Source organism: Oncorhynchus mykiss, chromosome 26, assembly GCF_013265735.2.
Source record: "Oncorhynchus mykiss isolate Arlee chromosome 26, USDA_OmykA_1.1, whole genome shotgun sequence".
In the NCBI taxonomy this organism is placed as follows: Eukaryota; Metazoa; Chordata; class Actinopteri; order Salmoniformes; family Salmonidae; genus Oncorhynchus; species Oncorhynchus mykiss.
Window position 1 is genome coordinate 6,169,125 of NC_048590.1, and position 26,237 is coordinate 6,195,361.

Consider the following 26,237-nt stretch of genomic DNA (forward strand, 5'->3'; position numbering starts at 1 on the left):
GCAAGCTGATACCTTCCATCTCTCTGCAACAAGCTGATACCTTCCATCTCTCTGCAGCAAGCTGATACCTTCCATCTCTCTGCAGCAAGCTGATACCTTCCATCTCTCTGCAGCAAGCTGATACCTTCCATCTCTCTGCAGCCAGCTGATACCTTCCATCTCTCTGCAGCAAGCTGATACCTTCCATCTCTCTGCAGCAAGCTGATACCTTCCATCTCTCTGCAGCAAGCTGATACCTTCCATCTCTCTGCAGCCAGCTGATACCTTCCATCTCTCTGCAGCAAGCTGATACCTTCCATCTCTCTGCACTGATACCTTCCATCTCTCTGCAGCAAGCTGATACCTTCCATCTCTCTGCACTGATACCTTCCATCTCTCTGCAGCAAGCTGATACCTTCCATCTCTCTGCAGCAAGCTGATACCTTCCATCTCTCTGCAGCAAGCTGATACCTTCCATCTCTCTGCACTGATACCTTCCATCTCTCTGCAACAAGCTGATACCTTCCATCTCTCTGCACTGATACCTTCCATCTCTCTGCACTGATACATTCCATCTCCCTGCACTGATACCTTCCATCTCTCTGCAACAAGCTGATACCTTCCATCTCCCTGCACTGATACCTTCCATATCTCTGCAGCAAGCTGATACCTTCCATCTCTCTGCAGCAAGCTGATACCTCCCATCTCTCTGCAGCAAGCTGATACCTTCCCTCTCTCTGCAGCAAGCTGATATCTTCCATCTCTCTGCAGCAAGCTGATACCTTCCATCTCTCTGCAGCAAGCTGATACCTTCCCTCTCTCTGCAGCAAGCTGATATCTTCCATCTCTCTGCAGCAAGCTGATACCTTCCATCTCTCTGCACTGATACCTTCCATCTCTCTGCAGCAAGCTGATACCTCCCATCTCTCTGCAGCAAGCTGATACCTTCCATCTCTCTGCAGCAAGCTGATACCTTCCATCTCTCTTCAGCAAGCTGATGTTGTCAGAGATGAGTAAACTACCTGGAAAACCTCAAACATGGCCTGCCATTATCACCACCTACGAAGGTCTTTAAGGTTCACCTGAACTCAATGTTCTGTGGGTTCTCCACGTTCTATTATGTGTGTTAAAATGTTTACTGACCTCTTTTCCACGGTGGTCTTGAGTCTGTTGTTATCTCCCCCATACCTCTCCCTCCATACCTCTCCCCCTGCCCCTCCCTGATTACCTCTCCCTCCTTACCTCTCCCCCTCCCCCTCCCTCCTTACCTCTCCCCCTCCCCCTCCCTCCTTACCTCTCCCCCTCCCCCTCCCTCCTTACCTTTCCCTTTCCCTCCTTACCTCTCCCCCTCCCTCCTTACCTCTCCCCCTACCCCTCTCCCTTTACCTCTCCCTCTCCCTCCTTACCCTCCCCCTACCTCTCCCTCTCCCCCTCCCTCCTTACCTCTCCCCCTCCCTCACCCTCCCTCCTTACCCTCCCCTCCCTCCTTACCTCTCACTCTCCCCCTCCCTCCTTACTTCTCCCTCTCCCTCCTGACCTCTCCCCCTACCCCTCTCCCCTTACCCCTCCCCCTCTCCCCTTACCCCTCCCCCTTCCTCCCTCTCCCCCTACTACTCCCCCTCCCTGCCTCTCCCCCTACCTCTCCCTCTCCCCCTCCCTCCTTACCTCTCCCTCTCCCTCTTTACCTCTCCCCCTTCCCCTCCCTCCTTACCTCTCCCCCTCCCCCTCCCTCCTTACCTTTCCCTTTCCCTCCTTACCTCTCCCCCTCCCTCCTTACCTCTCCCCCTACCCCTCTCCCTTTACCTCTCCCTCTCCCCCTCCCTCCTTACCCTCCCCCTACCCCTCCCTCCTTACCTCTCCCCTACCTCTCCCTCTCCCCCTCCCTCCTTACCTCTCCCCCTCCCTCACCCTCCCTCCTTACCCTCCCCTCCCTCCTTACCTCTCACTCTCCCCCTCCCTCCTTACTTCTCCCTCTCCCTCCTGACCTCTCCCCCTACCCCTCTCCCCTTACCCCTCCCCCTCTCCCCTTACCCCTCCCCCTCCCTCCCTCTCCCCCTACTACTCCCCCTCCCTGCCTCTCCCCCTACCTCTCCCTCTCCCCTTCCCTCCTTACCTCTCCCTCTCCCTCCTTACCTCTCCCCCTTCCCCTCCCAACTTACCTCTCCCCCTCCCTCCTTACCTCTCCCCCTCCCCCTCCCTCCTTACCTCTCCCCCTCCCCCTCCCTCCTTACCTCTCCCCCTCCCCCTCCCTCCTTACCTCTCCCTTTACCCCTCTCCCTTTACCTCTCCCCCTCCCTCCTTACTTCTCCCTCTCCCTCCTGACCTCTCCCCCTACCCCTTACCTCTCCCCCTCCCTCCTTACCTCACCCCCTCCCTCCTTACCTCACCCCCTCCCTCCTTACCTCTGTTCCACAGTGGTCTTGAGTTTGTCGTTCTCGCTCATCAGCGCTGCGGTCTCCGGTCCTCCGTGGGAGATCTTCTCATCATCCGTCCCGTTGATGCTGGAGGCCTGGGTGGACGAGGGGGTCTCACGACCCGACTCCTGGAGGAGGGGGAGGACGAGGATAATTTATCATGTCAGAAACAGGAGGATGATTCTGCTTCATAGAGCTGAGTCAGACTCCTGCCATCTGTAGTTAAACAGTCAGATAGTAACAGCTAGTTAGTACTGACCAGCTCTGAAACACCATGTAGTTATAGTAACAGCTAGTTAGTACTGACCAGCTCTGAAACACCATGTAGTTATAGTAACAGCTAGTTAGTACTGACCAGCTCTGAAACACCATGTAGTTACAGTAACAGTCAGATAGTAACAGCTAGTTAGTACTGACCAGCTCTGAAACACCATGTAGTTATAGTAACAACTAGTTAGTACTGAACAGCTCTGAAACACCATGTAGTTATAGTAACAGTCAGATAGTAACAGCTAGTTAGTACTGACCAGCTCTGAAACACCATGTAGTTATAGTAACAGTCAGATAGTAACAGCTAGTTAGTACTGACCAGCTCTGAAACACCATGTAGTTATAGTAACAGCTAGTTAGTACTGACCAGCTCTGAAACACCATGTAGTTATAGTAACAGCTAGTTAGTACTGACCAGCTCTGAAACACCATGTAGTTATAGTAACAGCTAGTTAGTACTGAACAGCTCTGAAACACCATGTAGTTATAGTAACAGCTAGTTAGCACTGACCAGCTCTGAAACACCATGTAGTTATAGTAACAGCTAGTTAGTACTGACCAGCTCTGAAACACCATGTAGTTATAGTAACAGCTAGTTAGTACTGAACAGCTCTGAAACACCATCTAGTTATAGTAACAGCTAGTTAGTACTGAACAGCTCTGAAACACCATGTAGTTATAGTAACAGCTAGTTAGTACTGACCAGCTCTGAAACACCATGTAGTTATAGTAACAGCTAGTTAGTACTGAACAGCTCTGAAACACCATGTAGTTATAGTAACAGCTAGTTAGTACTGACCAGCTCTGAAACACCATGTAGTTATAGTAACAGTCAGATAGTAACAGCTAGTTAGTACTGACCAGCTCTGAAACACCATGTAGTTATAGTAACAGTCAGATAGTAACAGCTAGTTAGTACTGAGCAGCTCTGAAACACCATGTAGTTATAGTAACAGCTAGTTAGTACTGACCAGCTCTGAAACACCATGTAGTTATAGTAACAGCTAGTTAGTACTGACCAGCTCTGAAACACCATTTAGTTATAGTAACAGTCAGATAGTAACAGCTAGTTAGTACTGACCAGCTCTGAAACACCATGTAGTTATAGTAACAGCTAGTTAGTACTGAACAGCTCTGAAACACCATGTAGTTATAGTAACAGCTAGTTAGTACTGACCAGCTCTGAAACACCATGTAGTTATAGTAACAGCTAGTTAGTACTGACCAGCTCTGAAACACCATGTAGTTATAGTAACAGCTAGTTAGTACTGAACAGCTCTGAAACACCATGTAGTTATAGTAACAGCTAGTTAGTACTGACCAGCTCTGAAACACCATGTAGTTATAGTAACAGCTAGTTAGTACTGACCAGCTCTGAAACACCATGTAGTTATAGTAACAGCTAGTTAGTACTGAGCAGCTCTGAAACACCATGTAGTTATAGTAACAGTCAGATAGTAACAGCTAGTTAGTACTGACCAGCTCTGAAACACCATGTAGTTATAGTAACAGCTAGTTAGTACTGACCAGCTCTGAAACACCATGTAGTTATAGTAACAGCTAGTTAGTACTGACCAGCTCTGAAACACCATGTAGTTATAGTAACAGCTAGTTAGTACTGACCAGCTCTGAAACACCATGTAGTTATAGTAACAGTCAGATAGTAACAGCTAGTTAGTACTGACCAGCTCTGAAACACCATGTAGTTATAGTAACAGCTAGTTAGTACTGACCAGCTCTGAAACACCATGTAGTTATAGTAACAGCTAGTTAGTACTGACCAGCTCTGAAACACCATGTAGTTATAGTAACAGCTAGTTAGTACTGACCAGCTCTGAAACACCATGTAGTTATAGTAACAGGTAAACCAGCAATATATTAATGAATAGAACCATCTCGGTTAACCCGGAACTAAAGTCTCACGTGATTGGTCAGCTGCTGGATTAATTTCTGGTTCCGTATCTGAGGGGATTAAGAGATGCTGGAACGAGGAGCTCCACCGTCTCTCAACAAATGACGGGGCCGGATGACCCCTTCAGAAATGTGATAGATGCGATTTTGTCCAAATAACCAGTGATGGAAAAACCCAAAACACTGGAACTACCGCTGCTCGTTAGCCCACGCATTCCCATTCCTTCCCCACAGATTCTAAAAGGTACCAGTTATGTTAACGTAGCTCTGTCGAAGAGAGATTATACATCCCAAAAACAACCAACTACTGCTAATTAATGAAGATGTTATCATTACAGCCCAGTAGAGCACATATTAAATAATTATCTATGCAGATTTAAAAAGAACAAAAAAAACTATTCAACTTTATCTAATAAATGGAGAGTAATAGACAGTAAGAGAGTCTAATTTCCTCTGAATATGAACGGGATTAAACCATCTGATGTCAGACAGTAATAGAGTCCAGTTTCCTCTGAATATGAACGGGATTAAACCATCTGATGTCTGACCACATAAAGACAACACATGCTACAGTTGTCATTGGCTCTGGTCAAACGTAGTGGATAGGGTTCCATTTGGGCCTCAACCCATAGATCCAGGGAGTTTAGGGGCTTAAATCGGGAGTGTACACAGTCAGAATACTAATGAGAGGACATGTTAGAATACTAATGAGAGGACATGTTAGAATACTAATGAGAGGACATGTTAGAATACTAATGAGAGGACATGTTAGAACAGAACTGACAGTCAGAATTCTAATGAGAGGACATGTTAGAACAGAACTGACAGTCAGAATACTAATGAGAGGACATGTTAGAATACTAATGAGATGACATTTTAGAATACTAATGAGATTACATGTTAGAACAGAACTGACAGTCAGAATACTGTCCTCAGGCTGTTGATGAGATGATGTAACACAATCCAGCAGACTTTTTACAGCTCTGACCCGTCACATTACAGCACCTCTCCCTCCCAGGGTAGATTATGTGTCTGTTTGGCGGCTGGCAGATGATAAGTGACTCCCTGTCACCTTTGACCCCCACACACCAAGTATCATTTTACTCCACCTAGTCACTCATTACTGAGTCTGCTTGGGGTCATTGTCCATTTGGAAGACCCATTTGCGACCAAGCTTTAACTTCCTGACTGATGTCTTGAGATGTTGCTTCATATATCCACATAATTGTCCATCCACATAATTGTCCCACCTCATGATGCCATCTATTTTGTGAAGTGCACCAGTCCCTCCTGCAGCAAAGCACCCCCACAACATGATGCTGTCACCCCCGTGCTCCACGGTTGGGATGGTGTTCTTCGGCTTGCAAGCCTCCCCCTTGTTCCTCCAAACATAACGATGGTCATTATAGCCAAACAGTTCTATTTTTGTTTCATCAGACCAGAGGACATTTCTCCAAAAAGTACATTCTTTGTCCCCATGTGCAGTTGCAAACCGTAGTCTGGCTTTTTTATGGCGGTTTTGGAGCAGTGGCTTCTTCCTTGCTGAGCAGCCTTTCAGGTTATGTCGACTCGTTTTACTGTGAATATAGATACTTTTGTACCTGTTTCCTCCAGCATCTTCACAAGGTCCTTTGCTGTTGTTCTGGGAATGATTTGCACTTTTCGCACCAAGGTACCTTCATCTCTAGGAGACAGAACGCGTCTCCTTCCTGAGTGGTATGACAGCTGCGTGGTCCCATGGTGTTTATACTTGCCTACTATTGTTTGTACATATGAACGTGGTACCTTCAGGCGTTTGGAAATTGCTCCCAAAGATGAACCAGACTTGTGGAGGTCTACAGGTCTTGGGAAAATCAAAAGAAATAAGCCTTGATGTCAAGCAAAGAGGCACTGAGTTAGAAGGTAGGCCGTGAAATACATCCACAGGTACACCTCCAATTGACTCAAATGATGTCAATTAGCCAATCAGAAGCTTCTAAAGTCATGACATCAAGCTGTTTAAAGGCACAGTCAACTTAGTGTATGTAAACTTCTGACCCACTGGAATTGTGATACAGTATGTCTGAAATAATATGCCTGTAAACAATAGTTGGAAAAATGACTCATGCACAATGTAGATGTCCTAACTGACTTGCCTAAACGATAGTTTGTTAACAAGACATTTGTGGAGTGGTTGAAGAACAAGTTTTAATGGCTCCAACCTAAGTGTGTGTGAACTTCCGACTTCAACTGTATGTATCTGTGCATATGCGTGTGTGTGTGTGTGTGTGTGTGTGTGTGTGTGTGTGTGCAGCCTTGGATGTAACTGCTAATGTGTGTGTGTGTGTGTGCGCGCAATTCACCGCTTCTTCACATGTTATTATGCGTGTGTGTGTGTGTGACCATGTGTCTGTGTGCCCGTATGTTACCTGGGAATTGTTACTCGATGTCTCCATCTTCTCCTGTGACTTGTCCCTGGCCAGCTTCGCTGCTTCTTTCACTTCCTGGAACTTCTCAGCAAACTGAAACAAGATGAGAAAAATAAAAAGGAAAAAGATGTATTAATACAAGTTCAAATATAAAAACAAAAATCACTGGAGACAAACGATGTGTGTGTGTGTTGCTTAACCTCTCTAGGGTACGTGGAACGTCAACATCCAGTGAGATTGCAGAGCGCCAAATTCAAATACAGAAATACTCATTTTAAAAATTCAGAAAATATACAACTATTTTACATGGGTTTAAAGATGAACTTCTTGTGAATTCCAACCACGGTGTCAGATTGAAAAAAAATGCTTTACGGCGAAAACATACCTTACGATTATTTGAGAACATAGCCCAGTTGACAAATCATTACAAACAGTAACCAGCCAAGCAGAAGAGTTACAAAACTCATAAATAGAGATAAAATTAATCCCTTACCTTTGATGATCTTCATATGGTTGCACTCAGAAGACATTAATTTACTCAATAAATGTTCCTTTTCTTCGATAAAGTCTCTTTATATCCAAAAACCTCGCGTTTTGCGCGTTTTCTTCAGTCAAATCAGGCAGTCAAAACAGGCAGACAAAAAAATCCAAATTGTATCCGTAAAGTTCATAGAAACATGTCAAACGATGTTTATATTCAATCCTCAGGTTGTTTTTAGCCTAAAGGATCTATAATATTTCAACAGGACAATAATGTCGTCAATATAAAAGGTAAACAAGAAATGCACTCTCTCGGGATTGCTCATGAAAAAGCTCTGTGACACGTCAGGGTCCACTCATTCAGACTGGTCTTAGTCCCTCATTTATAAGAATACAAGCCTGAAACAATTTCTAAAGACTGTTGACATCTAGTGGAAGGCATAGGAACTGCAAATTGAGTCCTAAGTCAATGGATACTGTAATGGCATTGAATAGAAAACTACAAAACCCCCCAAAAAACTACTTCCTGAATGGATTTTTCTCAGGTTTTTGCCTGACACATCAGTTCTGTTATACTCACAGACACTATTTTAACAGATTTGGAAACTTTAGAGTGTTTTGTATCCAAATCTACCAGTTATATGCATATCATATCTTTTGGGCCCGAGTAGCAGGCCGTTTAATTTGGGCATACTTTTCATCCAAAATTCAGAATGCTGCCCCCCTACCATAGAGAAGTTAATGATGATGTAATCACATGTCCCAAATGGAACCTGGTCAAAAGTAGTGCACCATCACCCCTATAGGCCTTAGTCAAAAGTAGTGCACCATCACCCCTATAGGCCTTAGTCAAAAGTAGTGCACCATCACCCCTATAGGCCTTAGTCAAAAGTAGTGCACCATCACCCCTATAGGCCTTAGTCAAAAGTAGTGCACCATCACCCCTATAGGCCTTAGTCAAAAGTAGTGCACCATCACCCCTATAGGCCTTAGTCAAAAGTAGTGCACCATCACCCCTATAGGCCTTAGTCAAAAGTAGTGCACCATCACCCCTATAAGCCTTAGTCAAAAGTAGTGCACCATCACCCCTATAGGCCTTAGTCAAAAGTAGTGCACCATCACCCCTATAGGCCTTAGTCAAAAGTAGTGCACCATCACCCCTATAGGCCTTAGTCAAAAGTAGTGCACCATCACCCCTATAGGCCTTAGTCAAAAGTAGTGCACCATCACCCCTATAGGCCTTAGTCAAAAGTAGTGCACCATCACCCCTATAGGCCTTAGTCAAAAGTAGTGCACTATGAAGGGAATAGGGTGCCTTTTGGGATGTAACCATGGTGGAGATGAGGTGAGTTACTCTGACATGATGAGCTCAGGGACAAACTAGACTATCTACTATTTATTCATTGTAAAATATGTGAAGGATAAAAATCCCATGAGATGATTAATCAACTCATATCCAAGGTGGTTCCCAAACAACAACAACAACAAATACTGGACCAAACAAACACAGAGGTAGTGACGGAATGGCTTTATGTTGCCGGTAGTGACGGAACAGCTATATCTTAACAGTAGTGATGGAATAGCTTTGTCTTTTTAAAATTGCAACAGAAAATCAATGAACCAATCAGTACCTTGGCCAGCTGCTGCTCGGAGGCAAACCCCAGTCCGAACACTGTGTTGGCTCTGCTGTCAGCCCATTGGCCAAACTTCTGGGAGGTCTTGGTGAAGGTCATGTTTGGGGTGATGGTGCTGTTGATGATCACCTGAAGGGAGACAGGAAATTACACGTTAGTAGGAGATGCGGTGGTGCCCCTGGAGCAGCTTGAGGGGATTAGTGCCTTGCTCAAGGGCACAACGGAAATACCTGGAGCAGCTTGAGGGGGTACGTGCCTTGCTGGGCCACAGGGACATGGAATAGGGTTAAAGCACAAACAGTTTTGGACACCTCAGTTGGCAGCCAGTTTGGGAAACCAGTTTGGGAAACCTCAGTGGGCCACAGTTTTGCATGTGCACACCTGGGGTGTAATCATTAGTCCAAACACTAAAACAAGAGTTTCTATTGGACAAATTCAGGTAGGTCCCTCCCTATTTCATTCCATTTACAAAACTTTTTGCAACAGAATAAGCCCCCGAAGTCCTTTGGTGTTCGCCAGGCATAATGGGACCCATCTCGTCCAAAAAGTTGACTCCAGTTTGCCAAAAAGCACCTGGATGATCATCAAGACTCTTGGAAGAATGTTCTATGGACAGATGAGTCAATTATGCCTGGCGAAAACCATTAATTCCCCAGAACCTCATACCAACGGTCAAGAATGGTGATGGTGGTGTGATGGTTTGGGGTCCAGCATGGTGATGGTGGTGTGATGGTTTGGGGTCAAGCATGGTGATGGTGGTGTGATGGTTTGGGGTCAAGCATGGTGATGGTGGTGTGATGGTTTGGGGTCAAGCATGGTGATGGTGGTGTGATGGTTTGGGGTCAAGCATGGTGATGGTGGTGTGATGGTTTGGAGATGCTTTGCTGCCTCAGGATCTAAGCGACTTGCCTTAATAGAAGGAACCGTGAATTCTGCTCTGTATCAGATCATTCTACAGGAGAACGTCAGGCCATCTGTTTGTGAGCTGAAGCTGAAGCACAGCTGGGTCATGCAGCAAGACAACGATCCGAAACATCAAGTCTATATGAAAATGGCTAAAAAGCCAAACACATTTGAAGTTTTGGAATGGCCTAGTCAAAGTCCAGACCTAATCCCAACGGAGATGTTGTGGCAGGACTTGAAACGAGCAGGTCATGCTTGAAAACTCACAAACGGCGCCGAGTTACAGCAGTTCTGCATGGAAGAGTGGGCCAAAAAAAAAAACTCCACAGCGACGTGAGAGACTGATCAACTACAGGAAGCGTTTGGTTGGAGTCGTCGCAGATACAAGGTGGAGCAACCAGTTACTGAGTGTCCTCGGGGGCAATTACTTTTACACACTGGGGCATTGAGTGTTGCATAACTTTGTTCATCAAATAAATTAAATAAGTATGTCAATTGTTGTGTTATTTGTTCACTCAGGTTCCCTTTATCTAATATTAGGTTTTGGTTGAAGATCTGACAACATTCCAGTATAAAAACAAAATATGCAAAAGTAGAGAAAATTAGAAAGTGGGCCAATATTTTTTTCACAACACTGTATTATATTACTATTGGGACTGGCCTGGGCCTGGGACTGGAACTGGGACGGAACTGGGACTGGGACAGAACTGGGACAGAACTGGGACTGGGACGGAACTGGGACTGGGACTGGGCTGGGACTGGGCTGGGACTGGGCTGGGACATGACTGGGACTGGGACTGGGACTGAGGCTGGGGCTGGGACTGGAATGGGACTGGGACTGGGACTGGGCTGGCCAAGACACACCTTATCCTACTGTGAAGAACAGCATGGGTCTGTGTTCTCCATGGAAAACATGAGCAGAAGTGCTCCTATTGACAAATATAAAATATAGATTTTTTTCCCCCCCCACAAGGCTTTCAGTTTCCTGTTTGTTGTTGTTGACACAAGCCACGACTTATTTTGTTGTCAGTACATCTAAAATAATCTTCTTGTACAAGATTCAGAAGTGAAGCTAACCGTTTAGCTTCTACAATACAACTCTGGCCAAAGATCAAGATTCAGAAGTGAAGCTAACCGTTTAGCTTCTACAATACAACTCTGGCCAAAGATCAAGATTCAGAAGTGAAGCTAACCGTTTAGCTTCTCCAATACAACTCTGGCCAAAGATCAAGATTCAGAAGTGAAGCTAACCGTTTAGCTTCTCCAATACAACTCTGGCCAAAGATCAAGATTCAGAAGTGAAGCTAACCGTTTAGCTTCTACAATACAACTCTGGCCAAAGATCAAGATTCAGAAGTGAAGCTAACCGTTTAGCTTCTCCAATACAACTCTGGCCAAAGATCAAGATTCAGAAGTGAAGCTAACCATTTAGCTTCTCCAATACAACTCTGGCCAAAGATCAAGATTCAGAAGTGAAGCTAACCGTTTAGCTTCTCCAATACAACTCTGGCCAAAGATCAAGATTCAGAAGTGAAGCTAACCGTTTAGCTTCTCCAATACAACTCTGGCCAAAGATCAAGATTCAGAAGTGAATCTAACCGTTTAGCTTCTACAATACAACTCTGGCCAAAGATCAAGATTCAGAAGTGAAGCTAACCGTTTAGCTTCTACAATACAACTCTGGCCAAAGATCAAGATTCAGAAGTGAAGCTAACCATTTAGCTTCTACAATACAACTCTGGCCAAAGATCAAGATTCAGAAGTGAAGCTATCCGTTTAGCTTCTACAATACAACTCTGGCCAAAGATCAAGATTCAGAAGTGAAGCTAACCGTTTAGCTTCTACAATACAACTCTGGCCAAAGATCAAGATTCAGAAGTGAAGCTAACCGTTTAGCTTCTACAATACAACTCTGGCCAAAGATCAAGATTCAGAAGTGAAGCTAACCGTTTAGCTTCTACAATACAACTCTGGCCAAAGATCAAGATTCAGAAGTGAAGCTAACCGTTTAGCTTCTCCAATACAACTCTGGCCAAAGATCAAGATTCAGAAGTGAAGCTAACCGTTTAGCTTCTCCAATACAACTCTGGCCAAAGATCAAGATTCAGAAGTGAAGCTAACCGTTTAGCTTCTCCAATACAACTCTGGCCAAAGATCAAGATTCAGAAGTGAAGCTAACCGTTTAGCTTCTACAATACAACTCTGGCCAAAGATCAAGATTCAGAAGTGAAGCTAACCGTTTAGCTTCTCCAATACAACTCTGGCCAAAGATCAAGATTCAGAAGTGAAGCTAACCGTTTAGCTTCTACAATACAACTCTGGCCAAAGATCAAGATTCAGAAGTGAAGCTAACCGTTTAGCTTCTCCAATACAACTCTGGCCAAAGATCAAGATTCAGAAGTGAAGCTAACCGTTTAGCTTCTCCAATACAACTCTGGCCAAAGATCAAGATTCAGAAGTGAAGCTAACCGTTTAGCTTCTCCAATACAACTCTGGCCAAAGATCAAGATTCAGAAGTGAAGCTAACCGTTTAGCTTCTCCAATACAACTCTGGCCAAAGATCAAGATTCAGAAGTGAAGCTAACCGTTTAGCTTCTACAATACAACTCTGGCCAAAGATCAAGATTCAGAAGTGAAGCTAACCGTTTAGCTTCTACAATACAACTCTGGCCAAAGATCAATCTCTTATTCAGCATCAGAAATCAAAGGAAAAGTGAAATAACTTTTTTTTCTTTTTTTGGGGGGGCAAAAAAAAACTAAAATAAACCCCACTTCTGCTAACAGACTCCTTCCCTTCTGAACTCCAGAGAAAGAGAGAAATATTTCCATAATAACACAATGACAAGAGAAAGAGCTGGAGGCTTTATGTAATCTGAAGAGGAACAGAGTAATATCAGGACCATTAGATTGGTTCCCTTCAGAGTCTCTGCTGCACGCTCTCACACACACACACACACACACACACACACACACACAGCCTCCAACTATGTCCAGTATGCACGTGTCCACACAGCCCACTGACCCTTATAATGGTCATTACGACTCCCAAGCCCATATCCCAAAAAGGCACCCTATTCACTATATAGTGCACTACTTTTGACCAGAGCATTATAGAACTCTGGTCTAAAGTAGTGCACTATGTAGGGAATAGGGAGTCATTTGGGACACAAGCCCTTCTCGGTTACAGTGTAGTCCAGCTGTTAAACTAGTAGCTGTTTAACAGGCCTGTTACTGGAGCATAATAACATGTATTAATAGTCTAATGATAGACTGTCTCCTAAATGGTCCTGAGGGCCCTGGTCTATAGTAGTGCACTACATAGGGAATAGGGCTCTGGTCTATAGTAGTACCACTATATAGGGAATAGGGCTCTGGTCTATAGTAGTACCACTATATAGGGAATAGGGCCCTGGTCTAAAGTAGTGCACTATATAGGGAATAGAGCTCTGGTCTATAGTAGTACCACTATATAGAGAATAGGGCCCTGGTCTAAAGTAGTGCACTATATAGGGAATAGGGCTCTGGTCTAAAGTAGTGCACTATATAGGGAATAAGGCCCTGGTCTAAATATACTATATAGGGCATAGGGCTATGGTCTATAGTAGTGCCACTATATAGGGAATAGGGCCCTGGTCTATAGTAGTGTACTATATAGGGAATAGGGCCCTGGTCTATAGTAGTACCACTATATAGGGAATAGGGCTCTGGTCTATAGTAGTACCACTATATAGGGAATAGGGCTCTGGTCTATAGTAGTACCACTATATAGGGAATAGGGCTCTGGTCTATAGTAGTACCACTATATAGGGAATAGGGCTCTGTTCTATAGTAGTACCACTATATAGGGAATAGGGTGCTATTTGGGACAGAGCCAGTGTTTCCGGGAGAGAAGTGAGTCACTGAGACTGTGATATGGTAAGGAGCGTGATTGATGAAACTGATATAGATGAATAATCTACTGGTAAGGATAAGTGTCCCAGGGTGTGTATGACAACACAGAAACCTCCAGAGTTGTGGACTCGAGTCACATGACTTTGACTCGAGTCACATGACTTTGACTCGAGTCACACATTCGATGACTTGAGACTGGGAGACTCAAGACTTGGGGACTTCGACTTGAGACTGATGACTTGAAATTCTGTGAGTCTCCAGATGAGTCTCCAGACAGCAGATCCAGATGAGTCTCCAGATGAGTCTCCAGACAGCAGATCCAGATGAGTCTCCAGATGAGTCTCCAGACAGCAGATCCAGATGAGTCTCCAGATGAGTCTCCAGACAGCAGATCCAGGTGAGTCTCCAGATGAGTCTCCAGACAGCAGATCCAGATGAGTCTCCAGACAGCAGATCCAGATGAGTCTCCAGACAGCAGATCCAGATGAGTCTCCAGACAGCAGATCCAGATGAGTCTCCAGACAGCAGATCCAGATGAGTCTCCAGACAGCAGATCCAGATGAGTCTCCAGACAGCAGATCCAGATGAGTCTCCAGACAGCAGATCCAGATGAGTCTCCAGACAGCAGATCCAGATGAGTCTCCAGACAGCAGATCCAGATGAGTCTCCAGATGAGTCTCCAGACAGCAGATCCAGATCAGTCTCCAGATGAGTCTCCAGACAACAGATCCATATGAGTATCCAGACAGAAGATCCAGATGAGTCTCCAGATGAGTATCCAGACAGAAGATCCAGATGAGTCTCCAGATGAGTCTCCAGACAGCAGATCCAGATCAGTCTCCAGATGAGTATCCAGACAGAAGATCCAGATGAATCTCCAGATGAGTCTCCAGACAGCAGATCCAGATCAGTCTCCAGATGAGTCTCCAGACAGCAGATCCAGATCAGTCTCCAGATGAGTCTCCAGACAGCAGATCCACATGAGTCTCCAGACAACAGATCCAGATGAGTATCCAGACAGAAGATCCAGATGAGTCTCCAGATGAGTATCCAGACAGAAGATCCAGATGAGTCTCCAGATGAGTCTCCAGACAGCAGATCCAGATCAGTCTCCAGATGAGTATCCAGACAGAAGATCCAGATGAATCTCCAGATGAGTCTCCAGACAGCAGATCCAGATCAGTCTCCAGATGAGTCTCCAGACAGCAGATCCAGATCAGTCTCCAGATGAGTCTCCAGACAGCAGATCCACATGAGTCTCCAGACAACAGCTCGTTTCATTTTCTCCATTATGCCTACGTTTAAATGACCCATAATTAAAGAAAGTTATCCATACAGTTTATCAATCCTCTACGGACACATCTTGGCCAGAACGATAACGTTACTCTACCCGATTAATTCATTGATCACGTTCATATTTCAGACAGACCTAGTTTGGCTGGTTACTGGCTGTATGTCTGAAGACGGCTGTAACATCACACTAGGAGAGGCAGACGGGCGGGTGGGCAGGCAGGCAGGCAGGCAGGCAGGCTGGCAGGCAGGCCCTCCAAAGTGACAGGCAAGTTGCAGACAGACTGTGCTTTCCTTGTCTTTCAATCTCCACTGCATACAGGAAAGGTAGGGTGTATTATCCTGTTGGACCCCAGAGAAGTGACATCATATCCCAGGAAAGGTAGGGTGTATTATCCTGTTGGACCCCAGAGAAGTGACATCATATCCCAGGAAAGGTAGGGTGTATTATCCTGTTGGACCCCAGAGAAGTGACATCATATCCCAGGAAAGGTAGGGTGTATTATCCTGTTGGACCCCAGAGAAGTGACATCATATCCCAGGAAAGGTAGGGTGTATTATCCTGTTGGACCCCAGAGAAGTGACATCATATCCCAGGAAAGGTAGGGTGTATTATCCTGTTGGACCCCAGAGAAGTGACATCATATCCCTAGTTGATATTGGCTGCTAACATGAATGACTTCCATCTCAAAATGTAGTTTTTGTCGGTGTCCTGCAGTTTGAAAATGCCTCGCTGTTTATGGCTGCAATGACAGGCTACATTTGGGCAGCGATTATGCACCGGGGTCGTGAACCACCCCTTTGGGCGTGGGGTGGGGGGGTTGTGCACCGGGGTCGCGAACCACCCCTTTGGGCGTGGGGTGGGGTGGGGGGGTTGTGCACCGGGGTCACGAACCACCCCTTTGGGGGTGGGGTGGGTTGTGCACCGGGGTCGCGAACCACCCCTTTGGGGGTGGGGTGGGGTGGGTTGTGCACCGGGGTCGCGAACCACCCCTTTGGGGGTGGGGGGGGGTTGTGCACCGGGGTCGCGAACCACCCCTTTGGGGGTGGGGTGGGGTGGGGGGGTTGCAGGTCAAAAAGTTTGAGAACAACAGAGCAAGCGAACAGATCGCTGATTTACAGCGATAGGATCTGGTGCAGCACAAATATCAATTGGAGGGAGAGAGGATTGGCATAGTAAATACTCATAGTAAATACTCATAGTAAATACACATAGTAAATACTCATAGTAAATACTCAGTAAATACTCATAGTAAATACTCATAGTAAATACTCATAGTAAATACTCATAGTAAATACTCAGTAAATACTCAGTAAATACTCATAGTGAATACTCATAGTGAATACTCATAGTGAATACTCATAGTAAATACACATAGTAAATACTCATAGTAAATACTCATAGTAAATACTCATAGTAAATACACATAGTAAATACTCATAGTAAATACTCATAGTAATTACTCAGTAAATACTCATAGTAAATACTCATAGTAAATACTCATAGTGAATACTCATAGTAAATACTCATAGTAAATACTCATAGTAAATACTCAGTAAATACTCATAGTAAATACTCATAGTAAATACTCATAGTAAATACTCATAGTAAATACTCATAGTAAATACTCATAGTAAATACTCATAGTAAATACACATAGTAAATACTCATAGTAAATACACATAGTAAATACTCATAGTAAATACTCATAGTAAATACTCATAGTAAATACGCAGCTCTACAAACTGTTTGGGGATCCAGGATATGAACTGTTGACCTTGAAGCTCAGCAGCAATGAGGCAGCAATTACTAGACCAGACCGACTGGTCTTCAGGATGAAATGGAGATGAAGCTGCATTTGGAATCTGTTCAAATGTACTATGACATATCCAAAATATGTTGTCGACAAAATAATGAAAATGTCTGTCTGGTAGCATCAATACATAGACAAAGATGTGTAATTGTGTTTATTTTACTTGAAAAAACATACGACTTGGACTTGACGACTCTGACCTTGTGACTGGAATAACACACACACACACACACACACACACACACACACACACACACACACACACACACACACACACACACACACACACACACACACACACACACACACACACACACACACCTAAACAAAGAAAACATTCTTTGTCCCACTCTCTCTGTCTCGGAGCAGCACAGAGAACTGATCCCAACAATTAAGAGACAACACAAGACATGTTAATTACTATGCACCCCTTGTCTCATAGCAACATGGCCCTGCTCCAAAATTAGGACTAGGAATAACTGACAACCGCTGTCCTCCTCTCATTCTTCCTCTTCCTCCTCCTCTCTCTCTTCCTTTCTCCTCCTCTTCCTCCTCTCTCTCTTCCTTTCTCCTCCTCTCTCTCTTCCTTTCTCCTCCTCTTCCTCCTCTCTTCCTTTCTCCTCCTCTCTCTCTTCCTTTCTCCTCCTCTTCCTCCTCCTCTCTCTTCCTTTCTCCTCCTCTTCCTCCTCCTCTCTCTCTTCCTTTCTCCTCCTCTTCCTCCTCCTCCTCCTCTTTCCCTCCCTCCCTCCCTCCCTCCCCATTATCACTCGTCTCCCTCTTTCCCCCCCATCTCTACCCCTCAACCCCCATCTCTACCCCTCAACCCCCATCTCTTCCTCAACCCCCATCTCTACCCCTCAACCCCCATCTCTACCCCTCAACCCCCGTCTCTACCCCTCACCCTCCGTCTCTACCCCTCACCCTCCGTCTCTACCCCTCAACCCCCACCTCTACCCCTCAACCCCCATCTCTACCCCTCAACCCCCAGCTCTACCCCTCAACCCCAGTCTCTACCCCTCAACCCCCGTCTCTACCCCTCAACCCCCGTCTCTACCCCTCAACCCCCGTCTCTACCCCTCAACCTCCGTCTCTACCCCTCAACCCCCGTCTCTTCCTCAACCCCCATCTCTTCCTCAACCCCCATCTTTACCCCTCAACCCCCATCTCTACCCCTCAACCCCCATCTCTACCCCTCAACCCCCATCTCTTCCTCAACCCCCATCTCTTCCCCTCAACCCCCATCTCTACCCCTCAACCCCCGTCTCTACCCCTCAACCCCCGTCTCTACCCCTCAACCCCCGTCTCTACCCCTCAACCCCCGTCTCTACCCCTCAACCCCCGTCTCTACCCCTCAACCCCCGTCTCTACCCCTCAACCCCCGTCTCTACCCCTCAACCCCCGTCTCTACCCCTCAACCCCCGTCTCTACCCCTCAACCCCCGTCTCTACCCCTCAACCCCCGTCTCTTCCTCAACCCCCGTCTCTTCCTCAACCCCCATCTCTACCCCTCAACCCCCATCTCTACCCCTCAACCCCCATCTCTACCCCTCAACCCCCATCTCTACCCCTCAACCCCCATCTCTTCCCCTCAACCCCCATCTCTTCCTCAACCCCCGTCTCTTCCTCAACCCCGTCTCTTCCTCAACCCCCATCTCTACCCCTCAACCCCCATCTCTACCCCTCAACCCCCATCTCTACCCCTCAACCCCCATCTCTACCCCTCAACCCCCATCTCTTCCCCTCAACCCCCATCTCTTCCCCTCAACCCCCATCTCTTCCCCTCAACCCCCATCTCTTCCCCTCAACCCCCATCTCTTCCCCTCAACCCCCATCTCTTCCCCTCAACCCCCATCTCTACCCCTCAACCCCCATCTCTTCCCCTCAACCCCCATCTCTTCCCCTCAACCCCCATCTCTTCCCCTCAACCCCCATCTCTACCCCTCAACCCCCATCTCTACCCCTCAATCCCCATCTCTACCCCTCAACCCCCATCTCTACCCCTCAACCCCCATCTCTACCCCTCAACCCCCATCTCTACCCCTCAACCCCCATCTCTACCCCTCAACCCCCATCTCTACCCCTCACCCTCCTGTCTCTCCCTCACCCTCCTGTCTCTCCCTCACCCTCCTGTCTCTCCCCCACCCTCCTGTCTCTCCCCCACCCTCCTGTCTCTCCCCCACCCTCCTGTCTCTCCCTCACCCTCCTGTCTCTCCCCCACCCTCCTGTCTCTCCCTCACCCTCCTGTCTCTCCCTGCCTCTCCCTTATCCTCCTGTCTCTCCCTGCCTCTCCCTCCTGCCTCTCCCTCATCCTCCTGCCTCTAGCTCACCCTCCTGCCTCTAGCTCACCCTCCTGCCTCTAGCTCACCCTCCTGCCTCTCCCTGCCTCTCCCTCATCCTCCTGCCTCTCCCTCACCCTCCTGCCTCTCCCTGCCTCTCCCTCATCCTCGCCTCTCCCTCACCCTCATCCCAGTCTCTCCCTGCCTCTCCCTCACCCACCTGCCTCTCCCTCATTCTCCTGCCTCTCCCTCATCCTCCTGCCTCTCCCTGCCTCTCCCTCATCCACCTGTCTCTCCCTGCCCCTCCCCCACCCTCCTGCCTCTCCCTCACCCTCCTGCCTCTCCCTCACCCTCCTGCCTCTCCCTCACCCTCCTGCCTCTCCCTGCCACTCCCTCACCCTCCTGTCTCTCCCTCATCCTCTTGCCTCTCCCCCACCCTCCTCCTCCTCTCCCTGCCTCTCCCTCATCCCCCTGCCTCTCCCTCATCCTCCTGCCTCTCCCTCATCCTCCTGCCTCTCCCTCATCCTCCTGCCTCTCCCTCCTTTTTATATTTCCCTCACCACCCCATCTCCCTCTCTACCAAGGAGCTAACACTTATCTTTTTTTTTCCAGAGCTCAGACCTCACAGAGAGACCTCACACCCTCACACCTCACTGAGAGCTCAGAACACTGTCCAAATCAGACATGCATGACAAATCCCGAGCTTTGTATTTCCAATAAAAGGCTCTGTAAAACACAACGTCAGACAAGAGAACTTGAAGAGACGGGGAGTTAGACAACAACCTTTACTGACATGCTTTAGAGACACCGCTCAGCTTGTTGTCAAGGTTATCTATAGGTGACTGTTGCTAGGGGTCGAGGAAGACTTCTCTGAGAGGTCAAAGAATTTGCATGTATGTTTTCTACACATGCACACAACCATCCTCCCCCCTCCTACCCTCGCCCTCCTATCCTCGCCCTCCTATCCTCGCCCTCCTATCCTCCTCCTCCTATCCTCGCCCTCCTATCCTCGCCCTCCTACCCTCCTATCCTCGCCCTCCTACCCTCTCTCTCCTATCCCTCTATCCTCGCCCTCCTATCCCTCTATCCCCGCCCTCCTACTACCCTCCAATCCTACTACCCTCCATTCCTCCTACCCTCCTATCCTCCTACCCTCCTATCGTCCACCCCTTATATCCTCCAACCTTCTATCCTCCCGCCTTCTATCTTCCACCTCCTACCCTCCTATCCTCCCCCTCCTATTCTCCTATCCTCCCCGCTATCCTCCCCCTCCTATCTTCCACCCCCTCCTATCCTCCTATCCTCTACCCTCATATTCTCCCCCCTCCTACCCTCTACCCCTACCCTCCCCCTCCTACCCTCCTATCCCCTACCCCTACCCTCTACCCCTACCCTCCTATCCTCTACCCCTACCCTCCTATTCTCCCCCCCTACCCTCCTATCCTCTACCCTCACCCCTCCTACCCTCCTATCCTCTACCCCTACCCTCCTATCCTCTACCCCTACCCTCCTATCCTCTACCCCTACCCTCCTATTCTCCCCCTCGTACCCTCCCATCCTCTACCCCTACCCTCATATTCTCCCCCCTCCTATCCTCTACCCCTACCCTCCTATTCTCCCCCCCTACCCTCCTATTCTCCCCCCTCCTACCCTCCTACCCTCCTATTCTCCCCCCTCCTACCCTCCTACCCTCCTATTCTCCCCCCTCCTATCCTCCTACCCTCCTATTCTCCCCCCCTACCCTCCTATTCTCCCTCCTCCTACCCTCCTATCCTCTACCCTCCTATTCTCCACCCTCCTATCCTCTACCCCTACCCTCCTATTCTCCCCCCATACCCTCCTATTCTCCCCCCTCCTACCCTCTACCCCTACCCTCCTATTCTCCCCCCTCCTACCCTCCTATCCTCTACCCCTACCCTCCTATCCTCTACCCCTACCCTCCTATTCTCCCCCTCCTACCCTCCTATCCTCTACCCCTACCCTCCTATTCCCCTTCCTACTGTCCTATCCTCTACCCCTACCCTCCTATTCTCCAACCCTCCTATTCTCCCCCCTCCTACCCCCTATGGTCCCTAGTCCCCTACGGTCCCTGGTCCCCTAACCCCTACGGTCCCTAGTCCCCTACCCCCTATGGTCCCTAGTCCCTTACCCCCTATGGTCTCTAGTCCCCTACGGTCCCCTACCCCCTATGGTCCCTAGTCCCCTACCCCCTATGGTCCCTAGTCCCCTACGGTCCCCTACCCCCTATGGTCTCTAAGTCCCCTACTCCCTATGGTGTCTAGTCCCCTACAGTCCCTGGTCCCCTACCCCCTATGGTCCCTGGTCCCGTACGGTCCCCTACCCCCTATGGTCCCTAGTCCCCTACGGTCCCCTACCCCCTATGGTCTCTAGTCCCCTACGGTCCCTGGTCCCCTACCCCCTATGGTCCATGGTCCCCTACGGTCCCCTACCCCCTATGGTCTCTAGTCCCCTACGGTCCCTGGTCCCCTACGGTCCCCTACCCCCTATGGTCCCTAGTCCCCTACAGTCCCCTACCTCCTATGGTCTCTAGTTCCCTACGGTCCCCTACCCCCTATGGTCTCTAGTCCCCTACGGTCCCTGGTCCCCTACCCCCTATGGTCCCTGGTCCCCTACGGTCCCCTACCCCCTATGGTCTCTAGTCCCCTACGGTCCCTGGTCCCCTACGGTCCCTGGTCCCCTACCCCCTATGGTCCCTCGTTCCCTAGTTGTGGATCATCCTATAGAACTACGGCTGTAAAACATGTTTTGAATATACTGCACTGTCTCTTACACACACAGGACTCTGGTACTGTTGGAGCTAGAAACACCAGCATTACTACACTGTTGGAGCTAGAAACACCAGCATTACTGCACTGTTGGAACTAGAAACACCAGCATTACACACACAGGACTCTGGTACTGTTGGAGCTAGAAACACCAGCATTACTACACTGTTGGAGCTAGAAACACCAGCATTACTGCACTGTTGGAACTAGAAACACCAGCATTACTACACTGTCTCTTACACACACAGGACTCTGACATTGTTGGAGCTAGAAACACCAGCATTACTACACTGTTGGAGCTATAAACACCAGCATTACTGCACTGTTGGAGCTAGAAACACCAGCATTACTACACTGTTGGAGCTATAAACACCAGCATTACTGCATTGTTGGAGCTAGAAACACCAGCATTACTACACTGTTGGAGCTATAAACACCAGCATTACTGCACTGTTTGAGCTAGAAACACCAGCATTACTACACTGTTGGAGCTAGAAACACCAGCATTACTACACTGTTGGAGCTAGAAACACCAGCATTACTACACTGTCTCTTACACACACAGGACTCTGACACTGTTGGAGCTAGAAACACCAGCATTACTGCACTGTCTCTTACACACACAGGACTCTGGTACTGTTGGAGCTAGAAACACCAGCATTACTACACTGTCTCTTACACACACAGGACTCTGACACTGTTGGAGCTAGAAACACCAGCATTACTACACTGTTGGAGCTAGAAACACCAGCATTACTGCACTGCTGGAGCTAGAAACACCAGCATTACTGCACTGTTGGTGCTAGAAACACCAGCATTCCTGCACTGTTGGAGACAGAAACACTAGCATTACTGCACTGTTGGAGCTAGAAACACCAGCATTACTACACTGTTGGAGATAGAAACACCAGCATTATTACACTGTTGGAGCTAGAAACACCAGCATTACTACATTGTTGGAGCTAGAAACTCTAGCATTACTACATTGTTGGAGCTAGAAACTCCAGCATTACTACATTGTTGGAGCTAGAAACACCAGCATTACTACATTGTTGGAGCTAGAAACACCAGCATTACTACATTGTTGGAGCTAGAAACACCAGCATTACTACATTGTTGGAGCTAGAAGCACCAGCATTACTACACTGTTGGAGCTAGAAACACCAGCATTACTACATTGTTGGAGCTAGAAACACCAGCATTACTACATTGTTGGAGCTAGAAACACCAGCATTACTACATTGTTGGAGCTAGAAACACCAGCATTACTACATTGTTGGAGCTAGAAACACCAGCATTACTACATTGTTGGAGCTAGAAACTCCAACATTACTACACTGTTGGAGATAGAAACACCATCATTACTACACTGTTGGAGCTAGAAACACCAGCATTACTGCACTGTTGGAGCTAGAAACACCAGCATTACTGCATTGTTGGAGCTAGAAACACCAGCATTACTACATTGTTGGAGCTAGAAACACCAGCATTACTACACTGTTGGAGCTAGAAACACCAGCATTACTACACTGTTGGAGCTAGAAACACCAGCATTACTACACTGTTGGAGCTAGAAACTCCAGCATTACTACACTGTTGGAGCTAGAAACACCAGCATTACTACACTGTTGGAGCTAGAAACTCCAGCATTACTACACTGTTGGAGCTAGAAACACCAGCATTACTCTGCACCTGCGATAACATCTGAGTGACGCAGGGGTCTAAGGCACTGCATCCCAGTGCAAGAGGTCTCACTACAGTCCCCAGGTTGTATCACATCCGGCCGTGATTGGGAGTCCCATAGGGCGGCACACAATTGGCCCAGCGTCGTCCAGGTTTTAGCCGGAGTAGGCCATTATTGTAAATAAGAATTTGTTCTTAACAGACTTGCCTTGTTAAATAAAGGCTACATTTAAAAAAAAAATGAAATAGGTACGCGACCAATTAAATGTGATTATGAAGTAGTGCACTAGATAGGGAATCGGGCGCCATGTGGGACACATCCCAAGTCCCTGATAGAAGACCGGTACGTTCACAGGGAACAAAGGAGATTCAGTCTTCAGTCTGAGATCTCTGACATGTCATGGTTGTATGGTTGTCTTCAGTATGTGTGTAAGATCTCTGACATGTCATGGTTGTCTTCAGTATGAGTCTAAGATCTCTCTGACATGTCATGGTTGTCTTCAGTATGTGTCTAAGATCTCTCTGACATGTCATGGTTGTATGGTTGTCTTCAGTATGTGTGTAAGATCTCTGACATGTCATGGTTGTCTTCAGTATGTGTGTAAGATCTCTGACATGTTATGGTTGTCTTCAGTATGTGTCTAAGATCTCTCTGACATGTCATGGTTGTATGGTTGTCTTCAGTATGTGTGTAAGATCTCTGACATGTCATGGTTGTCTTCAGTATGTGTGTAAGATCTCTGACATGTCATGGTTGTCTTCAGTATGTGTGTAAGATCTCTCTGACATGTCATGGTTGTATTCAGTATGTGTGTAAGATCTCTCTGACATGTCATGGTTGTCTTCAGTATGAGTCTAAGATCTCTCTGACATGTCATGGTTGTATTCAGTATGTGTCTAAGATCTCTCTGACATGTCATGGTTGTATGGTTGTCTTCAGTATGAGTCTAAGATCTCTGACATGTCATGGTTGTATTCAGTATGTGTGTAAGATCTCTCTGACATGTCATGGTTGTCTTCAGTATGTGTCTAAGATCTCTCTGACATGTCATGGTTGTCTTCAGTATGAGTCTAAGATCTCTGACATGTCATGGTTGTATTCAGTATGAGTCTAAGATCTCTGACATGTCATGGTTGTATTCAGTATGTGTGTAAGATCTCTGACATGTCATGGTTGTCTTCAGTATGTGTGTAAGATCTCTGACATGTCATGGTTGTCTTCAGTATGTGTCTAAGATCTCTCTGACATGTCATGGTTGTATTCAGTATGTGTGTAAGATCTCTCTGACATGTCATGGTTGTATTCAGTATGAGTCTAAGATCTCTGACATGTCATGGTTGTATTCAGTATGAGTCTAAGATCTCTGACATGTCATGGTTGTATGGTTGTCTTCAGTATGAGTCTAAGATCTCTGACATGTCATGGTTGTCTTCAGTATGAGTCTAAGATCTCTGACATGTCATGGTTGTATTCAGTATGAGTCTAAGATCTCTCTGACATGTCATGGTTGTCTTCAGTATGTGTGTAAGATCTCTGACATGTCATGGTTGTATGGTTGTATTCAGTATGTGTGTAAGATCTCTGACATGTCATGGTTGTATTCAGTATGAGTCTAAGATCTCTCTGACATGTCATGGTTGTCTTCAGTATGTGTGTAAGATCTCTGACATGTCATGGTTGTATGGTTGTATTCAGTATGTGTGTAAGATCTCTGACATGTCATGGTTGTATTCAGTATGTGTGTAAGATCTCTGACATGTCATGGTTGTATGGTTGTCTTCAGTATGTGTCTAAGATCTCTCTGACATGTCATGGTTGTCTTCAGTATGAGTCTAAGATCTCTGACATGTCATGGTTGTCTTCAGTATGTGTGTAAGATCTCTGACATGTCATGGTTGTCTTCAGTATGTGTCTAAGATCTCTGACATGTCATGGTTGTATGGTTGTCTTCAGTATGTGTGTAAGATCTCTGACATGTCATGGTTGTCTTCAGTATGAGTCTAAGATCTCTCTGACATGTCATGGTTGTATTCAGTATGTGTCTAAGATCTCTCTGACATGTCATGGTTGTATTCAGTATGTGTCTAAGATCTCTCTGACATGTCATGGTTGTATGGTTGTATTCAGTATGTGTCTAAGATCTCTCTGACATGTCATGGTTGTCTTCAGTATGTGTCTAAGATCTCTGACATGTCATGGTTGTATGGTTGTCTTCAGTATGTGTGTAAGATCTCTCTGACATGTCATGGTTGTATTCAGTATGAGTCTAAGATCTCTGACATGTCATGGTTGTATTCAGTATGTGTGTAAGATCTCTGACATGTCATGGTTGTATTCAGTATGTGTCTAAGATCTCTCTGACATGTCATGGTTGTCTTCAGTATGTGTGTAAGATCTCTCTGACATGTCATGGTTGTCTTCAGTATGTGTCTAAGATCTCTCTGACATGTCATGGTTGTATGGTTGTCTTCAGTATGTGTGTAAGATCTCTGACATGT

The 26,237-nt window shown here is 46.8% G+C and overlaps 1 protein-coding gene across 4 annotated transcripts in view; it reads right to left on the reverse strand.

Moving 5' to 3' along the window:
* LOC118944399 (homer protein homolog 2-like) overlaps positions 1-26,237 on the reverse strand; it is a 152,679-nt gene that overhangs the window by 23,577 nt on the left and 102,865 nt on the right. For all 4 annotated transcript variants that reach the window (XM_036963250.1, XM_036963249.1, XM_036963252.1 and 1 more), the window contains exons 3-5: positions 9,094-9,225; positions 6,983-7,075; positions 2,382-2,521 (exon numbers count right to left, since the gene is read on the reverse strand). In XM_036963250.1, coding sequence (XP_036819145.1) covers positions 2,382-2,521; positions 6,983-7,075; positions 9,094-9,225 — 365 coding nt within the window. The remainder of the gene's footprint in view (positions 1-2,381; positions 2,522-6,982; positions 7,076-9,093; positions 9,226-26,237) is intronic.